The sequence below is a fragment of the Aquarana catesbeiana genome, linkage group LG09 (assembly GCF_042186555.1).
Source record: "Aquarana catesbeiana isolate 2022-GZ linkage group LG09, ASM4218655v1, whole genome shotgun sequence".
NCBI classification, from domain to species: Eukaryota; Metazoa; Chordata; class Amphibia; order Anura; family Ranidae; genus Aquarana; species Aquarana catesbeiana.
The window spans coordinates 313772794-313794702 of record NC_133332.1 but is presented as its reverse complement, the minus strand read 5'-3'; the positions used below and the strand labels follow the sequence as shown (position 1 = coordinate 313794702).

The 21909-nt window shown below is 41.2% G+C and overlaps 1 protein-coding gene across 3 annotated transcripts in view; it reads left to right on the top strand.

Moving 5' to 3' along the window:
• ASTN2 (astrotactin 2) overlaps positions 1–21641 on the top strand; it is a 384099-nt gene extending 362458 nt beyond the window's left edge. For all 3 annotated transcript variants that reach the window (XM_073600690.1, XM_073600689.1, XM_073600692.1), the window contains 4 exons: positions 1771–1912; positions 11190–11290; positions 19459–19642; positions 20986–21641. In XM_073600690.1, the coding sequence (XP_073456791.1) occupies positions 1771–1912; positions 11190–11290; positions 19459–19642; positions 20986–21223 (665 nt within the window). In that variant the 3' untranslated portion in view covers positions 21224–21641. The remainder of the gene's footprint in view (positions 1–1770; positions 1913–11189; positions 11291–19458; positions 19643–20985) is intronic.
• Positions 21642–21909: the final 268 nt, after the last annotated feature.

The window sequence follows — 21909 nt, the reverse complement described above, 5'->3', positions numbered from 1 at the left end:
CCACGTTCTTCCTATTATTGACATTTTATGTTTGCATTAATCTACAATTCCTTGAGCGGATCGTTTTTAGCTTATTTCTGTTATTTATTATGCACATTAATTGATTTTTCACATGCATATGTAGGGTTTCTGGTAGTATAGCCCAGCATATTCCCATTAATTGTTGGGCTAGGTTTGCAGGGTGTATGCCCAGTTTTTTACAACACCCTTTCTATGCACTATCAATGAGTCAGATGAAGTTTGCACTTCCGTGTGTTTGATGGTCAGACTAGCAGACTTAGACTCGGTTCACATTTGTGCGCACACGTTGCAGGTAGGGCAGCCCATTCATTTCCATGGGCTACCCTACCTACGAGAAGTGCAGGAACAGAAGTCCCTGACCCTTGCACTGCACCAAAACTTCTTGGTGTTGGGGCACCATGAGGTTTGGCACACAAAAATGCGCTGCGGTTGCCGATTGGTGGAGTTGCCAGAATTAATGGCACCCCCCCCTCCCATGCATCTGCTATAGGGCATCACATTGCTCTGTGGGTAAGCAAGAGAGACTTAGGACTCCCTACACTGGTCGTAAAGCAGCAGCTGGCCGTCATTCAGGAGGTTCTACAGCCACCTCCTGACTCCTATTTTATTATTTTTAACATTGCAGGAACCGTGCCACGACCGTGTTTGGCACGTAATCGTGAAGCTGGCCCCCTTGATCTCAGTGGACAAGTTTGACCTGGGGTGGGGGGGGTTCTTCCTATCAACTTTTGTAGATTGTCTTAAAAGTCGAGGCAAACCTAGTTCCTCTAAGGTTTTTTCGCACACAGGGAGGGAGCTATCCGATTGCATACTGGCACCCCATGTGACTTTGGTGGATATCTTGGGTCAAACAGAGTCTATTTCAAAAACCCTGGCTAAATATATATATATATATATATATATATATATATATATATATATATATAGCTATAGATATCTATATATCTATATAGATATCTATAGCTATATATATATCATGACACTTTGCACTGCATCGAACTGCTTGGTGTTGGGGCACCATGAGGTTTGGCACACAAAAACGCGCTGCAGTTGCCAATTGGTGGAGCTGCCAACATTGCGGGAACCGCGCCACTTTTTTTTTATTATTATTATTATTTTGGGCATAAATAGCCCAAGGCAGCCCAGGCCTAGGGCCCAAGGGGGGACTCCGCAGAGACACGGGAATGTATTTAACAGTTAAGAAAGGTACTAGTTGAAGGCTTGTCCTTCAAGTTTTGCTACCTTAGAAACTTTTGTATGGATGAGCGAGTTTGGTGGGTGGAGGAACTTGACTGGCCTGCACCTCAACCCAATAGACCACCTTTGGGATGAATTTGAGCGAAGACTGCGAGCCAGGCCTTCTCGTCATCATCAGTTCCTGACCTCACAGATGCTCTTTTGGAAGAATGGTCAAACATTCCCACAGACACACTCCTAAACCTTGTGGACGGCCTTCCCAAAAGAGTTGAAGCTGTTATAGCTGCAAAGGGTGGGGCCAACTCAATATTGGACCCTACGGACTAAGACTGGGATGCCATTAACGTTCATGTGGGTGTAAAGGCAGGTGTCCCAATACTTTTGGTAATAGAGTGTATATCGGCATTTTAGAATGAATGCAAATTTTCGAAGATCTTCAAACTCTTAAAATAGTCCTCATCTATCTTTTTATACTTTATCAATAAAATGAATTTATGATTTGGAATAATATTTATGTTTCCATTCTCCACGGTTTCTCTTCCGTTTTGTTAGGGGAGTCCCTGAGCCTTACTGACGATTTATTGTCCGGATTGGGTACTGCTTGTATTTCGGCCGGTAGAAGCCACGGCGGATCGACGGACAAAAACCTCTACTCCGTCATCTTCAAGTGCTTGGAGGCAGACAGTCTTTACAAGTAAGATGAGACAAGGTCTGACACTCAATATTGAGAGGGGGGGGGATTATTAATGAATTAACATTTGCCTCTAATTGTCCATAGCTGATGCTCTGTTTTCTAAGTCCTTAGTAGGGAATGAGTGAAAGTGAGAGTATGAATTAGACACGTGCAATTCTTTTTGTTCCAAATTCATTTTTTAACTAATTTTGACAAATTAGTTAATTCAGAAATATCTGAATTAACGAGAACCCATTTAACTAATTTTTCCGAATATTCAAAAATTTGATTACTCGAAAATGCATAAATTCAAAAATTCGTGAATTAAAAAAATTTGAAAATTCGTAAATTAAAGAATGAGAAAATTCGTAAATTCGTCAATTAAAAAAATTAGAAAATTTGGAAATTCGAAAATTCGTAAATTCGAGAATAAAAAAAACCCTAAAATTAAAAAATCTGAACTAATAACTAACTAATAATAACTTAACAATTGCTAACTATTAAATTATAAGTATTGTAATTGCCTTTCAAATGTGGCTGTTAGTGAACGCAATGAATACAAATTTATCCGAAGTTACGAATTATGCGAAATAACAAATGCTGCATCTAAACGAATGGAACGTTAACAAATTAATATTAATAAATAACAATAATAATAATAATAAAAACTTTTTATTATTAATTATTATTAATGCTTTTTGTTCATTAATAACAATAAATAACAATAGTAATAACAAAAACGTTTTATTATTATTATTAATTATTATGAATTTGTTCCGTTCATTAATAATAATAAATAACAATAATAATAAAAACTTTTTTTATTATTATGAATTATTATCAAATTATTAATAAGTACAGAACACCTCCAGGTTGTCATATTGAATTTTAAAGAATATTACAGCAGATGCAGATTGGAAATGAAGGGAAATTAAAAAAAAAAACATAAAAATATAATATAGGTATCCATAGCAATTTGTATATGCTATATTTTTATTTGCTATAGTTACATTTTTCACGAAAGTGCAATTACCCTTTAAGGTGGTTTTTTTTTTTGGTCCTCAGGGGTACAAATGGTCTTGATCGGATCCCGAGGATTACAAATTCAACTTTGTGTTTTTGTACCAAGAAAAAAAAAAAAACTTTTTTTAGCTTAATAATTTTCAAAAATTTTTCCCACATAAAAAAAGCAGCAAAAAATGAAATATATAAAAAAAGTTGAACCAGAGAGTGTAAAAATAATAATTAAATAGAAAAAAAATAGAAAAAAATAAAACACAAATACGAAGGCTAATAAATAATACAAATGAAACTACTCTAAATAAAAAAACACCCTGTAAAAATTTTTTTTTTAAAATAATGTTTTTTTAAAACCAATATTTCCTAAGCAATGCAGTAAGCAAAATTGAAAAGTATCCTGTTGGGATAAATTTTACAGATTGCAAAATTGGTAATTTTGCAGCTAAATTAATTCTATTAATCATGTCTAGTTCTGACATGCATCCTTTGTCCTCTATATTTATGAAGAAGGGATTTTCAAAAGAGTTTACCATTAATTTGAGTAGTAAAATCATCTGGCACAGTCTAAAATAAAGTAAAAGGCTTTCAAAACTATGTAAAAGAGATTAAAACTATTTTCCTTAAATTTTTTTATTCCACTGATCAATAACAAGGGTTCTCTGCTATCACATGAGAACATTCTGAGTTTTTATTTTACTTTACTATTTTACTCTTCTACTAGCTGAAGGAAGACCATCCCCAAGGCAGGGGATGATGGAACCTAAGGGCCACACATCCTCCCCCTAGACTTCAGGGTAGGTTCAAGGACCCACACCAATCCAATTCTTGATAAAAAATAAACACAATTTCATGGTCAGGGGTCAGGTTTGGAGACCAGTAGCTATAGCAGTAGAGAAGATCCCACCGGCTAGCAAGATAGTAGTAGGCCCACCTGGAGGAGGATGCGGGCTCACCCAAAATGCTGGGTCTAAGCACTAACCAGAGCTCCTGATGGTGGAGATGGGTTTTTTCTGTGTGTTAGTACCAGGTCATGGTCCTCAGGATCACCCCACCAGGAGGTAAGCAAGCTGGGGTCGAGTAGCAGATATAGCAGGTAGGGATCAAGCAAAAGTGTAGTCAGTAAAAAAAAAAACAAAGATTGGTAACAAGTGGTTGAAGGTTAGGATCAAGTAGAAGGATAGTCGAGGAACAAGTCAAAGGTTGGTAATAAGAGGTTGCAGGTTGGGATCAAGCAGAAGGGTAGACGAGGAACAAGCTAAAGGTCAGTAAAAAGTGGTTTCAGGTAGGGATCAAGCGAAAATTTAGTCACGGAATGAGCCAAAGGTCAGTAACAAGTGGTTCCAAGTAGGGATCAAGCAGAAGCATAGTCAGGGAATAAGCCAAAGGTTAGTAACAAGTGGTTGTAGGTAGGGATCAAGCGGGAGTGTAGTCAAGTAACAAGCCAATGGTCAGTGACAAGTGGTTACAGGTTGGCATCAAGCAGAAGCCTGGTCAAGGAACAAGCCAAAGGTTGGTAACAAATAAGTGCAGGTTGGGATCAAGCAGAAGCGTAGACAAGGAACAAGCCAAAAGGCTGGTAAAAAGTGGTTGCAGGTAGGGATCAAGCAGAAATGTAGTCAAGGCATGAGCCAAAGGTCAGTAACAAGTGGTTGCAGGTAGGGATCAAGCGGAAGCATAGTCAAGGAAAAAGCCAAAGGCTGGTAAAAAGTGGTTTCAGGTAGAGATCAAGCAGAAGCATAGTCAAGGAATGAGCCAAAGGTCAGTAACAAGTGGCTGCAGGTAGGGATCAAGCAGAAGCGTAGTTGGGGAACAAGCCAAAGGCTGGTAACAAGTGGTTGCAGGTTGGCATCAAGCAGAAGCCTAGTCAAGGAACAAGCCTGCAGTTAGGTATCAAGCAGAAGCGTAGTCAAGGAATGAGCCAAAGGTCAGTAACAAGTGGTTGCAGGTAGGGATCAAGCAGAAGCGTAGTCAAGGAACATGCCAAAGGCTGGTAAAAAATGGCTGCAGATAGGGAATTAAGCAGAAGTATAATCAAGGAATGAGGCAAAGGTCGGAAACAAGTGGTTTCAGGTTGGGATCAAGCTCAAGCATAGCTGAAGAACAAGTCAAAGTTAGCGGGTAACAGCAGGAAAAAAAAGAGCAAGAGATTGTCTTGACAAAGCTTAGTAATCTGGCAAACAGGAAGTGCAAAGGAATGGCTTAAAAAGGAAGTTCATGGGAGGAGCAAAGAGTTCAAGAGAAACCAAACACAAGGCAAGGTTGTCTAAGCAAGCAGGGAAGGTCTAGCATCTCAGGTGGCTAATCAAGAAGAGACACTGTCGGACAGCAGAGGTTGAAGGTCCAGATCCAGGTCCTGACACACCTATAAGTACAAAGTGATATACACATGAAGAAAATAAATAAAAAGTGTCAGTAGTCCATGTGTCGTGGCAAGGCCTTGTGGCCTGGTAACGAAAATCTTCTCCTCGGTCTTGGTCAACAAGTCTAGCCCACGAGGCATTGTGCTAAAAAAAACAAGTAGTGCTGTGTCCTAGTGTCCGTCCTCACAATGGGGTCCCATAGCGATACTTGGAGCACCGCCCCCCCGGGGAGGCACCACTCCTGAGAATTCTACTAACACCACAGACTCTCTCATTGGCTTGTTACCCTAGGTTACGTTTTTCTTGACTCAAGCCGTGGTGCTATTATTTCCCGTGATTCATGTGATGAATGATGGCCGTTTGGAAGCCTACGTCCACCTGCTGAGAACTTGAGACGCGAGATAACAACAATAATAAATATATAAAACCTTGCAATGCTCGTAAGAAAAAAAAAAAAAACTACAAAAGCTTTTTCAGCATTTGTAGTCCTTTGGAAAACATCAAAAAAATTTCCCTTAGAAAACATCAAGAAAATTGCAACAAAGTCAAATGCATAATCTGCATATAAACAGGATGATAAAGGGGATGAAATTGATTACCTGGTGCGATGAATCAAAAGATTAAAATCTGAAACTTTATTTCTCATCATAAAAACTGACAATCGGACCGTTAAAAAAAAAAAAATCACAGCAACCTGAAATCCCGGTAATTACCACCCCCGGTTATCGTGATTATTTAGAAGGTTCCATAATTGATCCCATCTAGCTTTGGTTGAACCAGGAGGCTTATTGTGTAAATGCTTAGCGACCTTCCTCCCCCTCGTATGCGTGGCCAATGAGGGAATGAGCTTAGAGTCCTGAGTCCGGTGACTGCAGCCAAGAGGTCTATTGGGACTTCATTGTGTGATATTACTATACAGCCTGGATACCGCTGACGCATTTCGATGGTGAAAGGGGTTTTAGGCCAATGTTGGACATTGCATGGAATAGACTCCCTCCAGAGGTGGTTCTGGCCAGCTCAGTAGAAAGGCCTGGATTCTTTCCCAAATGTTCATAATATAACTGAATACTAACATTTATAGGTAGAGTTGATCCAGAGAATACTATTCCCCCCACTGATACCAATGATGGGGCACTATTCCCATCACTGATACCAATGATGGGGCACTATTCCTCTCACTGATACCAATGATGGGGGTACTGTTCCTACCACTGATAGCAATGATGGGGCACTATTCCTCCCACTGACACCAATGATGGGACACTATTCCTCCCACTGATACCAATGATGGGGCACTATTCCTCCAACTGCCACCAATGATGGGGCACTATTCCTCCCACTGATACCAATGATGAGGCACTATTCCTCCCACTGATACCAATGATGGGGCACTATTCCTCCCACTGATATCAATGATGGGGCACTATTTCTCCCACTGATACCAATGATGAGGCACTATTCCTCCCACTGATACCAATGATGGGGCACTATTCCTCCCACTGATACCAATGATGGGGCACTATTCCTCCCACTGATACCAATGATGAGGCACTATTCCTCCCACTGATACCAATGATGGGGCACTATTCCTCTCACTGATACCAATGATGGGGCACTATTCCTCCCACTGATACCAATGATGGGGCACTATTCCTCCCACTGATACCAATGATGGGCCACTATTCCTCCCACTGATACCAATGATGGGACACTATTCCTCCCACTGACACCAATAATGGGGCACTATTCCTACCACTGATACCAATGATGGGGCACTATTCCCCCCACTGATACCAATGATGGGGCACTATTCCTCCCACTGATACCAATGATGGGACACTATTCCTCCCACTGACACCAATAATGGGGCACTATTCCTACCACTGATACCAACAATGGGGCACTATTCCTTCCACTGATACCAATGATGGGGCACTATTCCTCCCACTGATACCAATGATGAGACACTATTCCTCCCACTGATACCAATGATGGGACACTATTCCTCCCACTGACACCAATGATGGGACACTATTCCTCCCACTGATACCAATGATGGGACACTATTCCTCCCACTGATACCAATGATGGGACACTATTCCTCCCACTGACATCAATGATGGGGCACTATTCCTCCCACTAATACCAATGATGAGGCACTATTCCTCCCACTGACACCAATGAATATCCGATTGCCCCACGGGGGGATCAGGAAGAGATTTTTTCCCCTGCTGGAGCAAATTGGATCATGCTTTGCTGGGCTTTTTGCCTTCCTCTGGATCCACTGTGGATATGGAATTGTATGTATAGGATTGTTTTGTTTTGTTTTCCCCTTTTTATTGGTTGAACTGGATGGACTTTGTGTCTTTTTTCAACCAGACTAAGTATGTAACATCTTTAACCCCTTCAATACCGGGCACTTTTACCCCCTTCCTGCCCAGGCCAATTTTCCGTTTTCAGCTCTGTCACACTTCCGCAGTCATACAACTTCTTTCTTTTGGTGGTATTTAATTACCACTGAATTTTTTTCATTGTTGTTAAATAAATGAAAAAACACTGAAAATGTTTAAAAAAAACAAGTTTTTCTTGGTTTCTGTTATAAAATTTTGCAAATAAATAATCTTTTTTCATAAATTTAGGCCAAATTGTATTCTGCTACACTTTCTTGGTGAAAATAATCCAAATCAGTGTTTATTATTTAGTCTGTAGGAAAGTTATAGAGTCCACAAACTATGGGGTAGATACCTGAAAATTGATCAATCCTGATGTACTGATGGACGATCTCATTTCTTGAGGCCTGAAAACACCAGGACAGTATAAACACCCAGGTCACCCTGGAGGATGAGGCGGGGTCACCCAAAATACAGGGTCTAAGCCCTAACCAGAGCTCCTGTAGGTGGAGATGGGTTTAGCTGTATCTTAGTACCAGGTCATGGTCCTCAGGATCACCCCACCAGGAGGTGTGCAAGCCGGGGTCAAGTAGCAGATATAGCAGGTAGGGATCAAGCAAAAGTGTAGTCAGTAAAATAGCCAAAGATTGGTAACAAGTGGTTGCAAGTTAGGATCAAGTAGAAGGATAGTTGAGGAACAAGCCAAAGGACAGTAACAAGAGGTTGCAGGTTGGGATGAAGCGGAAATGTAGTTGAGAAACAAGCCAAAAGTCGGTAAAAAGTGGTTACTGGTAGGGATCAAGTGGAAGAGTAGTTAAGGCACAAACCATAGGTCAGTAACAAGTAGTTGCAGGTAGGGATCAAGCAGAAGTGTAGTCAAGGAACAAGCCAAAAGTTGGTAACAAATAGTTGCAGGTTGGGATCAAGCAGAAGCGTAGACAAGGAACAAGCCAAAGGCTAGTAAAAAGTGGTTGCAGGTAGGGATCAAGCAGAAATGTAATCAAGGAATGAGCCAAAGGTCAGTAACAAGTGGTCGCAGGTAGGGATCAAGCAGAAGCAAGGTCCATAAAGACATGGACGAGCGAGTTTGGGGTGGAGGAACTTGACTGGCCTGCACAGAGTCCAGACCTCAACCCGATAGAACATGGGATCAAGCAGAAGCGTAGACAAGGAACAAGCCAAAGGCTAATAAAACGTGGTTGCAGGTAGGGATTAAGCAAAAATGTAGTCAAGAAATGAGCCAAAGGTCAGTAACAAGTGGTTGCAGGTAGGGATTAAGAAGAAGTGTAGTCAAGTAACAAGCCAACATTTGTGACAAGTGGTTGCAGGTAGGCATCAAGCAGAAGTGTAGTCAAGGAACAAGCCAAAAGTTGGTAACAAATAGTTGCAGGTTGGGATCAAGCAGAAGTGTAGACAAGGAACAAGCCAAAGGCTAGTAAAAAGTGGTTGCAGGTAGGGATCAAGCAGAAATGTAGTCAAGGAATGAGCCAAAGGTCAGTAACAAGTGGTCGCAGGTAGGGATCAAGCAGAAGCAAGGTCCATAAAGACATGGACGAGTGAGTTTGGGGTGGAGGAACTTGACTGGCCTGCAGAGAGTCCAGACCTCAACCAGATAGAACATGGGATCAAGCAGAAGCGTAGACAAGGAACAAGCCAAAGGCTAATAAAAAGTGGTTGCAGGTAGGGATCAAGCAAAAATGTAGTCAAGATATGAGCCAAAGGTCAGTAACAAGTGGTTGCAGGTAGGGATCAAGAAGAAGTGTAGTCAAGTAACAAGCCAACAGTCAGTGATAAGTTGTTACAGGTAGGCATCAAGCAGAAGCATAGTCAAGGAACAAGCCAAAGGTTGGTAACCAATAGTTGCAGGTTGGGATCAAGCAGAAGCGTAGACAAGGAACAGGTCAAAGGCTAGTAAAAAGTGGTTGCAGGTAGGGATCAAGCAGAGGCGTAGTCAAGGAATAAGCCAAAGGTTGGTAACAAGTGGTTGCAGGTAGGGATCAAGCAGAAGCAAGGTCCATAAAGCCATGAAGGAGCGAGTTTGGGGTGGAGGAACTTGACTGGCGAGCACCTCAACCCCATAGAACACCTTTTGGATGAATTCGAGCGGAGACTGTAAGCCAGACCTTCTCATCCAATATCAGTGCCTGACCTCGCAAATGCTCTTCTGGAAGAACGGTCAAACATTCCCATAGACACCCTCCTAGACCTTGTGGACGGCCTTCCCAGAAGAGTTGAAGCTGTTATAGCTGCAAAGGGCAGGGCCAACTCAATATTGAACCCTACGGACTAGGACTGGGAGGCCATTAAAGTTCATGTGCGTGTAAAGGCAGGTGTCCCAATACTTTTGGCAATATATGAATGAATGAACAAATGAATGATTTGTATAGCGCTGCAAATGCGAACTGAATCGCCTCAAGGCGCTAGATCCGTCCTGTGTTGTCCAGCTTCTTAGAAGAGGTAGGTCTTGAGTTTCTTTCTGAAGGCCTGATGGTTTTCTTCCATGCGAATGTGAGTAGGTAGAGCGTTCCATAGCTGCGGTCCTTGGACTGCAAATCTTCGTTCTCCCTTTGTTTTGTAGTGGGTTTTTGGAATAAGGAGGAGGTTTTGGTTAGCTGATCGAAGACTGTGATTGGGTCTGTAGCGCTTTATTTTCTCGCATAGGTATTGAGGAGCGTTTCCTTGTATACATGTGTGGGTGAGGCAGAGGGTCTTGAAAGTGATTTGATTTTTTACGGTTAGCCAGTGTAGGTTCCTCAGGGAAGGGGAGATGGATTCCCAGGTTTTTTTTACTGTCAACAGTCTTGCCCCCGTGTTTTGGATGAGTTGCAAGTGCGCAAGCTGATATTGGGGTAGTCCTATGTAGAGGGAGTTTGCATAGTCGAGTCTGGAATTGATGACTGTTCCAACTACTGCTGCTTTGTCCTCTTCTGGGACGAAGGGGATGAGTCTACGTAGCAGGCGGAGGAGATAGTGAGATCCGCTGACTACTGATCCTATTTGTTCATCCGTTGACTTTTCTGAGTCAAAAATGACTCCGAGACTCTTGGCTTTGGTGCTTGGAGAGATGGTCTGTCCAAAGATGGTGGGCGGTGTCCACGGGGTCTTAGTCTTGGAATTTTGGTTTGCGTGTAGGAGAAGAAGCTCTGTTTTTGATCCGTTGAGTTTGAGAGAGCTAGTGGTCATCCAGTCGTCTATCAAAGTGAGGCATTTTTCTAGTCGCTGATGATGGTCTTTTTCTCCGGTGATGCGAAAGTAGAGTTGGGTGTCATCAGCGTATGAGTGGAAGCAGAGGTCCGATTTTCTGATGATTTTGAGGAGTGGGCGAATGTAGATGTTGAAGAGCACTGGTGACAAGGGTGAACCTTGAGGGACTCCACAAGAGATTGCACGGGTTTCAGAGGTGAAAGCTCCTAGTTTCACTGTCTGAGAGCGATTTCCTAAGAAGGATGCGAACCATTGTATGTGTAAGTGTATGTGTAAATTAAACTTCAACCTCTTGGCTTACTTATGTTCTTTTCACCTCCGCAGGTTCACTTTGATTGCTGTGGATACTCATGGAAGACACTCGGCACAAAGTTTGGTGACCTTACGTACGGCTTGCTCATTGGTGGATGATGGTAAAGCTGAAGGTGAGCATTTTTTTTTTTTAACTGTAAAGCCATTCACAAGAGAGTTGCATGTTTGCCGGTACAAAATACAAATTGGATTATTCACTATGGCGGTCCGGTTGCGTGAACAATGAAGCACCGGTATAAAATGTTCTGTCAGTATCTTCTTTAACTGTAAAAGGTAGATTAACCGACATGTGCACTGCCGAAAAATTTGTTTGTTTTCGTTTTATTTGTTTGTTTTTTTTTTTTTTTCGTTTTTCGGGTCATTTGTAATGATCGCAATTCGTAAATTCGAAAACTGGAAAATAAGAAAGAAAATCCGAAAATTTCGAAAGAATAACTAATTAATAATAACTAAGTATTAAATTATAGGTATTCAAATTTAGCAGAATGTAACGAATACGAATTTATCCGAAGTTACGAATTATCAGAAATAAGGAATGCCGCATCTAAACAAATGTAACGGAACAAACTAATAATAAATAATAATAAAAAGTTTTTATTATTGTTATGTATTAGTATTCATTTTTTCCGTTCCATTCATTTAGATGCGGCATTCGTTATTTCGGATAAGTCATAACTTCGGATAAATTCGTTTTTCGTTACGTTCACTAACGGCCACTAACCTATAATTTAACCATTTCACATCCCGCCTATAGTCATATGAGGTCCGCAGGAGGGATCTCCCATCCTGGGGGGGGGGACGTCACATGACGTCCTGGGCTTCCCGGCCGTCTGGGGGGAGGGCGGAATCACACAGATCCACTTCCTGTCAGGTGAGAGGAGACCGATCGTGTGTTACCCAGTACAGAGGAACACCGATCGGTCTCCTCCCCTTGTGAGTCCCCGCCCCCTACAGTTAGAATCACTCCCCTAGGACACACATTTAACCCCTTGATCGCCCCCCTAGTGTTAGCCCCTTCCGTGCCAGTGACATTTATACAGTAATCAGTGCATTTGTATAGCCCAGATCGCTGTATAAATGCCATTGGTCCCATAATGGTGTCAAAAGTGTCCGATGTGTCCACCTCAATGTCACAGTCACGATAAAAGTCGCAGATCGCCGCCATTACTAGTAAAAAAAAAATAATAATAATAAAAATGCCATAAAACTATCTCCTACTTTGTAGACGCTATAACGTTTGCGCAAACCAATAAATATACGCTTATTGTAAATTTTTTTCAGTGCCCATCAGTGCCGCCTGGCAGTGCCCATCAGTGCCGCCTGGCAGTGCCCATCAGTGCTGCATATAAGTGCCACCTATGAGTGCTCATCAATTCCAAATATCAGTGCCTCCTCATCGGTGCCCATCAGTGCTACCTTATTACGTTAATAATAATAATAATAATAATAATAATAATAATAAGGTGAAATAAAAAATAATAATAAATAACAACAATAACAATAGATTAATATTATCATTATTATTATTATTATTATTATTATTATTATGATTGATTATTATTATAAATTGTTATTATAATAATAAATGATGATGATTATTATTATTATAATTATTATTATTTATAATAATATTATTATTATTATTTTTATTATTGATTATTATTATAGATTGTTATTATAATAATAAATTATTGTTATTATTATTATTATTATTATTATTATTATTTATAATAACAATACTATTATTATTATTATTATTATTTATTATTATAGATTGTTATTATATTAATACATTATTATTATTATTATTATTATTATTATTATTATTATTTATAATATTTTTATTATTATTATTATTGATTATTATTATTATTGATTGTTATTATAATAATACATTATTATAATTATTATTATTTATAATAACAATACTATTATTATTATTATTGATTATTATTATAGATTGTTATTATATTAATAAATTATTATTATTGTTATTATTATTATTATTATTATTATTATTATTATTATAAATATTATTATTGTTATTATTATTATTACATTATTTATTATTAAATATGACTTTTCCATTAAAGTACAATATGGGTTGTGTAGCAATTATATAAGTTATTTTATATTTTATTTTTATTTTTTCCCCCCATAATGACCCCTATGACACGTTAAAGTGCAAGAACGATCACTTGCGCCCACGGGAAATTTGTCTTTTCTATTTTTTTCCTTTATTTTAGCGTTCAGTAGACAACGCCGTAATCTGCATGATGGATGGGAGGTTTAGCGGAAAATAAAACTTTTTTTTCTTGCTATGATATATATATATATGATGATGATTAGAAGGTGTTGGCTGATGTTGCGCTCGTGTGGCTCTCCTCTGATTATCTCAGGTGGTTTATTATCACAATTCTCCACAACCACCTTTATCCTCTGATTAAAGGCTTTACAGCATGAAATGTGTCAGATCATTTGTCTTCTGATACGCGCTTCGCTCTATCTAAAAAAAATACAGCAAAGCCATCCATGTGCAGAACTTCATCAATATCCTGAATAAAACATGGCTGATCAGAGACGATAGGTGCAATGCCTAATAAAAAAAACAAATGACATCTATATATTAGTATCTCACAAAAGTAAGTACACCCCTCACATTTTTGTAAATCTTTTCTTCTATCTTTTCATGTGACAACACTGAAGAAATGACACTTGTCTACAATGTAAAGTAGTGAGTGTACAGCTTGTATAACAGTGTAAATTTGCCGTCCCCTCAAAATAACTCAACACACAGCCATTAATGTCTAAACCGCTGGTGACAGGTAGGGGGAGCTGTTGTTTATCAGATACGGGGCCGCGCCCGAGGTGCGATCGTTTGGGAACCGTCATATACCACCTGTGTAACCGTCCTTAAAATAATGACTCCAGTGGCCCCACTAAAGCATTGTTTAAAAAAAAAAAAAAGAAAGCATTTAGACTAATATGGATACTTCCCTAAAGTAAGTCCTTCATTCTGTTCAGGTCATCGTTCGGCCTCGTAGTATTTCTCAGGAGGCATTTTTGCTTTCATGGAAAACTAACCACGCTATAGGCGATATACGTCCCTCAATGTCCCCCCGAGAACCCGGGGGGCGCGCATTGGGAGGTGTCTGTGATCGCTGAGTCCCTTGGACACAATGAATCAAAGATCAGGGGGAAAAGGGCCAATCACAGTGGACCTTTATCATGTGATCAGCTGTGTCCAATCAAAGCTGGTCAGACAGCGTGTGAGGAAAGGAGAGCCGATTTGACAGGGCACAGTGAGTACAGAATTTACACCAATTATCAGTGCAGCCCCATCATGGCAGCTTATCAGTGCCGCCTCATCAGTGCAGCCTCCTCATTAGTGCCCTTCGGTGCAGGTTATCAGTCCCCATTAGTGCCGCCTCATCAGTTCACATCGGTGCAGCCACATCAGTGCAGCCTCCTCATTAGTGCCCTTCGGTGCAGGTTATCAGTTCGCATCAGTGCATCCTCATCAGTACCCCAAAATGCAGCCTCATCAGTGCACATCAGTGCCGCCTCATCAGTGCACATCAGTGCAGCCTCATCAGTGCACATCAGTGCAGCCTCATCAGTGCAGCCTCCTCATTAGTGCCCTTCAGTGCAGCCTCATCAGTGCCGCCTCATCAGTGCCCATCAGTGCAGCTTCATCGGTGCAACCTCCTCATTAGTGCCCGTCTGTGCAGGTTATCAGTCCCCATTAGTGCAGCCTCATCAGTGCCCATCAGTGCAGCCTCATCAGTGCCCATCAGTGCAGCCTCATCAGTGCCCATAAGTCCTGTCTCATGAGTGCACATCAGTGCACATCCATGCAGCCTCATCAGTGCTCATCAGTGCAGCCACATGAGTGTAGCCTCCTCATTAGTGCCCATCAGTGCAGGTTATCAGTCCCCATCATCAGTGCACATCAGTGCTGTCTCGTCAATGCAGCCTCATCAGTGCCCTTAAGTGCAGCCTCATCAGTGCCCATCAGTGTGGCCTCCTCAGTACAGCCTTCTCATGAATGCCCATCAGTGCAGGTTATCAGTACCCTTCAGTGCAGCCTCATCAGTACCCATCAGTGCAGCCTCATCAGTGCCCAAAAATGCAGCCTCAACAGTACCCATCAGTGCAGTCTCATCAGTGCAGCCTCCTCATTAGTGCCCATCAGTGCAGATTATCAGTGCCCTTCAGTGCAGGTTATCAGTGCACATAAGTGCAGCCTCATCAGTGCAGCCTCCTCATTAGTGCCCATCAGTCCCCATTAGTGAAACCTCATCAGTGCCCATCAGTGCTGCCTCATCAGTAACCATAAGTGTAGTCTCATCAGTGCCCATCAGTGCAGCCTCATCAGTAACCATAAGTGTAGTCTCATCAGTGCCCAAAAGTGCAGCCTCATTCGTGCACTTTAGTGCAGGTTATCAGTCCCCATTAGTGCAGCCTTATCAGTACCCATGAGTGTAGCCTCATCAGTGCCCATCAGTGCCGCCTCATCAGTGCATCAGTGCCCATCAGTGCAGCCTTCTCATTAGTGCCCATCAGCGAAGAAGAAAAATTACTTATTTGCTAAATTTTAGAACAAACTACGAAAAACTTTTTTTAAATCTTTTTTTGTTTATTTTATTTATAGGAAGGCAACATTCTTCTTTTTATTTTTCAATACAATCTCAATTATTTTAAGTTGCAAATTCATACTTTACTGTAGTGTACCATTTATTTTAAAACTGACTCTTCATGAAGGGCATGGCTGAACTTTAGAGAATCCTGGACTTTTTTTAGAAATGGATTTCAGTCATCACCTTTTTTTTTTCCAGGCTTTTCTGGGTTTCATCACCTTTAAAGCATAGCCGGTGTTATCTGGGCAGCGGGGTTTCTAAATAATTGCTCTCCCGAGTATAAAGAGAAATACATTAGCATCTTTCTTTTTTATGGCTCTCCATAGAACATTTTATTTTGACGGTTTTCAGAGGTCTTGTACAGTGTGATGCTAGATTGAGTGGAAAAGGGGGGCACTGACATATTTTGTGCCTGCATCCATCAGATTATGGAGATTTAAGGTGGTGGTCTCCAACAGTGTGAATGTTGTTGCTAGATTGTAAAACATATACAGTGAGGGAAAATAATTATTTGATCCCCTGGCCGATTTTGTAAGTTTGCCCACTTACAAAGAAATGAAGGGTCTATCATTTTTATCATAGGTGTATTTTAAATGATAGAGACAGAATATCAACCAAAAATCCAGAAAAAACACCTAAAATAAATGCTGAAAATTAAGTTGCAGTCCAGTGAGTACAATAAGTATTTGATCCCCAAGCAAAACATGACTTAGTACTTGGTGGAGAAACCCTTGTTGGCAAGCACTGAGGTCAGACGTTTCTTGTAGTTGGTGACCAGGTTTGCACACATCTCAGGAGGGATTTTGGTCCTCTCTTTTTTACGGATCTTCTCTAAATCCTTAACATTTCTTGGCTGTCGCTTAGCAACTCGAAGTTTCAGCTCCCTCCATACATTTTCTATAGGATTAAGGTCTGGAGACTGCCTAGGTCACTCCAATATCTTAATGTGCTTTTTCTTGAGTCACTCCTTGGTTGCCTTGGCGGTATGTTTTGGGTCATTGTCATCCTGGAAGACCCATCCACGACCCATTATCAGTGTTCTGGCTGATGGAAGAAGGTTCTTGCCCAAGATTTTACAATGCATAGCCCCGTCCATTGGCCCCTCAATGTGGCAAAGTCAGCCTGTACCATTAGCAGAGAAACAGCCCCAAAGCTGTTAATGTTTACATCTCCGTGCTTGACTGTAGGGATAGTAATCTTAGGGTCATAGTCAGCATTTTCCTTCCTCCAAACACAGTGAGTCGAGTTAATGCCAAATAGCTCAATTTTGTTGTCATCTGACCACACCAATTCCTCCCAATCCTTCTCTGAATCATTTAGCTGTTCCCTGGCATGACTGTTCATGTTCCTTTTTGAGACAGGGGACTCGCCATGTTTGGAGGAAGAAAAATGCTCACTATGTCCCTAAGAACACCATCTCTACAGTCAAGCACGGAGGTGGAAACATTATGCTTTGGGGCTGTTTCTAAAGGTACAGGCTGACTTTTCCACATAATGGGGCCAATGGACTGGGCCATGTATTCTAAAATCTTGGAGGAGAACCTTCTTCCCTAAGCCAGAACACTGAAGATGGGTCATGTATGGGTCTTTCAGCATGAAAATGGCTCAAAATATACCAAAAAAGGCAACAAAGGAGTGGCTCAAAGCAAAGCACATTAAGGTCATGGAGTGGCCGTCTCCAGACCATAATCCTATAGAAAATTTATGGAGGGAGCTATATCTTCAAGTTGCCAAGTGACAGCCAAGAAACCTTCAGGATAAAGTGATGAAGCTTCCATTAGTACTGTTAAGTCTACAGCATTCAAAGACATTGTTGACAATTATGGGCTTCTAACCATGCATTAACAGTTTGGTGAAGACCTTATTCTGTTCCATCATGACTTCATCCCTACTGAAAAGGTCTTCTGATCCATCATCAAGACCTGACATTACTGTCATACTCTCATTAGGAATTAAGAGAATTAGGATTAAATAAATAATAGAGCAGTATATGCATTGGCCAGTGGCAGGAAAGTTTTAATGAGCAAGATGAGCCAAAAGGTACTAGAGACAAAGGGCACAGGAAGGTGTTTTCCTACAAGGATTGGAAGACCACAGGAGACACAGCAGTGTACAACTGTCCAGTGGCAGGGCAATTTTAATGAGCAAGATTAGACCAAAATGTACTAGAGACAAATGGGAAGATGTTTCTCTACAAAGATCAGAAGACCACAGGAGATATAGCAGTGTACAACTGTCCAGTGGCGGGGCAGTTTTAATGAGCAAGCTGAGGCCAAAATTTACTAGAGCCAAAGGGCACGAGAAAGTGTTTACCTTTCAAGAATTAGAAGACCACAGGAGATACAACAGTGTGAAATTGTCCATTGGCAGTGCAGATTTAATGAGCAAGGTGAGGCCAAAATGTACTAGAGCCAAAGGGCACAGGGAAGGTGTTTTCCTACAAGGATTAGAAAACCACAGGAGATACAGCAGTGTACAACTGTCCAGTGGCAGGGCAATTTAAAGGGGTTGTAAAGGTAAAATTTTTTTTTTTTTAAAAATAACAAACATGTTATACTTACCTTCACTGTGCAGCTCGTTCTGCACAGAGTGGCCCTGAACCTGGTCTTCTGGGGTCCCTCGGCGGCTGTTTCAGCTCCTCCCCGCAAGCATTAACCACCTTAATGCGAGCTCCCTCGCATGGTGGTTAGTGCTTGCGGGCGCGCTCCCGTGATACAGCCGGCGGCTATAGCCGCTCACTGTATCACTCGGCCCCGCCCCCCAGCGCGCCGCGTCATTGGATGTGATTGACAGCAGCGCGAGCCAATGGCTGCGCTGCTTCCAATCCATCCACTGTAGCCAATCAGCGGCCAGGGTGAGCGGAGGAATAGATGTCGGAAACGAGAAGCTGACTTTCGAGGCGTCAGGTAAGTAAAACGGGGGGGGGGGGGGCTGGGGGCGGCGGTATTGTCAGAAGTTTTTTCAAAAAAAAAGTTTTTTCTTTTTCATAGAATGCATTAAGGTGAAAAAATTTTTACCTTTACAACCCCTTTAAATGAGCAAGATGTACTAGAGACAAAGGGCACAGGAAGGTGTTTTCCTACAAGGATTAGAAGACCATTGAACATACAGCAGTGTAAAATTGTGCAGCGACAGGGCAGTTTTAATGAACAAGATAAGGGCCAAAATGTCCTGGAGACAAAGGGCATGGGAGGGTGTTTTCCTACAAGGATTAAAAGGCCACAAGAGATCCAGCAGTGTACAACTGTCCAGTGGCAGGGCAATTTTAATGAGCAAGATGAGGTCAAAATGTACTAGAGACAAAGGGCAGAGGAAGGATTAGAAGACCACAGGAGATACAGCAGTGTAACATTCAGCTAGCTGTAATGCAGTATTTCCTTGACATACCTGAATCAGGAAAATATTACATGATGGCCACTAGATGGATATGACGATCATAGGGAATAACAACATTACCCTTACGGTGAGAAAATTATTGTGACCTTCGTCAAGCTTTTTTTTTTTCTTCCGAAATAGACCTTTAAATGCTATCACAACAACTCCATTACGTAAAATTCAGAGAAAATGCTATTTATGTTCGAGGAGAACATTCCAAGTTCTACTTTTGAGGCAGATTTTAAATTTGATATTTTTCATTACAGAAATTGCAGACAGAATTTACACTTTGTACAATGGATACACCAGCGGGAAGGAGCAGCAGATCGCCTACAACACACTGATGGAAGTATCTGCATCAATGCTTCTTCGAGTCCAACATCATTATAATGCGTTGTATGAGAAGTTCGGGGACTTTGTATGGAGAAGTGAAGATGAGCTGGGACCCCGGTAAGAATGAATGATGCCATGATCCAACTGCCATTTGTTTTAAATAGGACAACAATGAGTGTAATAACATGACAACTCTAACTGCCATTTCTCTAAATAAAGCAAACATCCGTCAGATAACATGACAACCCCAACTACCAATACTAAAAATATGCCAAACGTCTGTTAGATAACATAATGATCACCACCAACTGCCATTGTCACTGTATTCAGGAAATGCTCATGTGTCCCTTGATCAGATTTCGAACAAAGAATGCAGAATTTTTTTTTGTTTGTTTTGATATTCTTCCCTTTTTAAATGAAGAAGCCACCAGATTACTTCCAAACAGCCCCCCTCCCCCCCCACGCACATGCCCTCGCCATCCTGGGCTATGCTTTCCGAATTGCGGGACTGGGACCGGCATGGCAGGTGCCGCCAGATAGGGGAGATGAGCTGGGTGGACATGCTCTCCTTCCCTTCTTCTTACTGACCCGATCTGCACTGCATTAGATGCATTGGAGCACAGGAGAGATGTTCAGGGCTTCGACACCCCAGATGTCTCATTAAAGAGAAGGCGTCACTAAAAAAATCACATTGGGGACTTTGTAATGAAGAAAATGAAGCGAAAACATAATTAAAAATTGTAAAAAATGAAAGGTACACCCAAGGACATAAAATCACTCAAAAAAAATCAGAGGCCCCCACCACGCCCCCACCCCCCCCATACACACACACATGCACATACGAAGGTAAATCCATGCATCAGGGGCATCTACGCACAAAAATGTTGCCATGCCATGCACATGTTACATATTGCCACACACGGCGGAGGGAGCGCAATAATTCTAGCACCAGACCTCCTCCTTAATTCTAAACTGATGACCTGTAGGGGGCTTTTAAAGCATCGCCTATGGAAAATATATAGTAGCAAGTTTGTCGCCATTTCACGGGCACATTCAGATTTAAAGTGTGACATGTTGGGTATCTATTTACTCAGTGTAATATCATCTTTTATATTTTGCCAAAAAATGCAATAACTTTTTGCATTTGTGTGCCCTAAAATAAACTTTAGTGTGTTTTTTACTGAACTGTTGTGTTTCCAAGACCTTTGCATTAATATTGTGTAACGAAAAAAATTGGAACTACCACCATTTTATTCTTTAGGGTGTCTGATTTGAGAGAAAAACTTGTATATAATGTTTTTTGGGGTTTTATGTAATCTTCAGGCCTAAAATGATTTTTTATACATGTGTGCAGAAAATGGAAAAACGGTTCTGAAAGCGAAAGGGATAAAGGGACACCGGAAGGGATTACGTTTCATGTTATTTGTTACCTAAATCACCTTGTTTCATTTCTCTTGTAGTAAAGCCCACCTGGTTCTTCGAAGACTTGAAAAAGTCAGCAGCCACTGCTCCGGACTTCTACGAAGCGCGCACATCCAACGCCGGATAGACAACATTCCTTACCTGATCTGCCACAGTGAAGACCTGCGAACCTCAGGCTTTGTTTTGTACAGCATTTTGAAAGACAGCAAATTTACATGCGAAGAGAAAATGGTGTCCATGCCTCGGAACACTTATGGAGATTCCAAAGGCCGATAATCGCGGACCGAGGAAGCCAAACCTTGCTCTGGAAGGACTGGCAAGAGCATCAATGGTCATGCCAGGGTAACGTCATAAAAGCAGCCAAGAAATGGTGAACGTCGTAGTGACTTTTATTCTTCGAGGACGGATAAGGTGCTATGGAGACACATAACTCATTTTTAAAAATCCTTAAAAAAGACCAAGAAACCTTTTTTTTAAATAAATATTTTGTTAATTCCCATGAAGAGTACCAGCAAAGCCACTACTACACCATGTACTCCTTGGACGGAGGTGTGACAAATCTTCTATTTTTTTCGTTGCCTTTTAATTTTCCAATTAGTGTGGAAATGATGCAGGGAATTTTCTATTTTTTGTTTTCTTGCTTTTTGTAGTTCACTTAAACCTGCTCAGTCCTGTGCATATAGTACTACAACCGGTGTGCATTAAACATCTTCCTACAATACAATTTTGGTGTCAACTGCCTATTACAAGGGAGGGAACAGCTTATGAAATGTTGTGTATCAATGTAAAGCTAATGAAGACGGGTCTTTACAAACAATTTGCATTGGGTTGGTTGGTTGCCTCGGCCTAACAGCTAATAAAGATGGGGCCTTTACAAAAATTTTGCATTGGGTTGGTTGGTTGCCTTGGCCTCCCAGGTAAAAAAAACAGGGTCTTTACAAAAATTTAGCATGGGTTGGGTT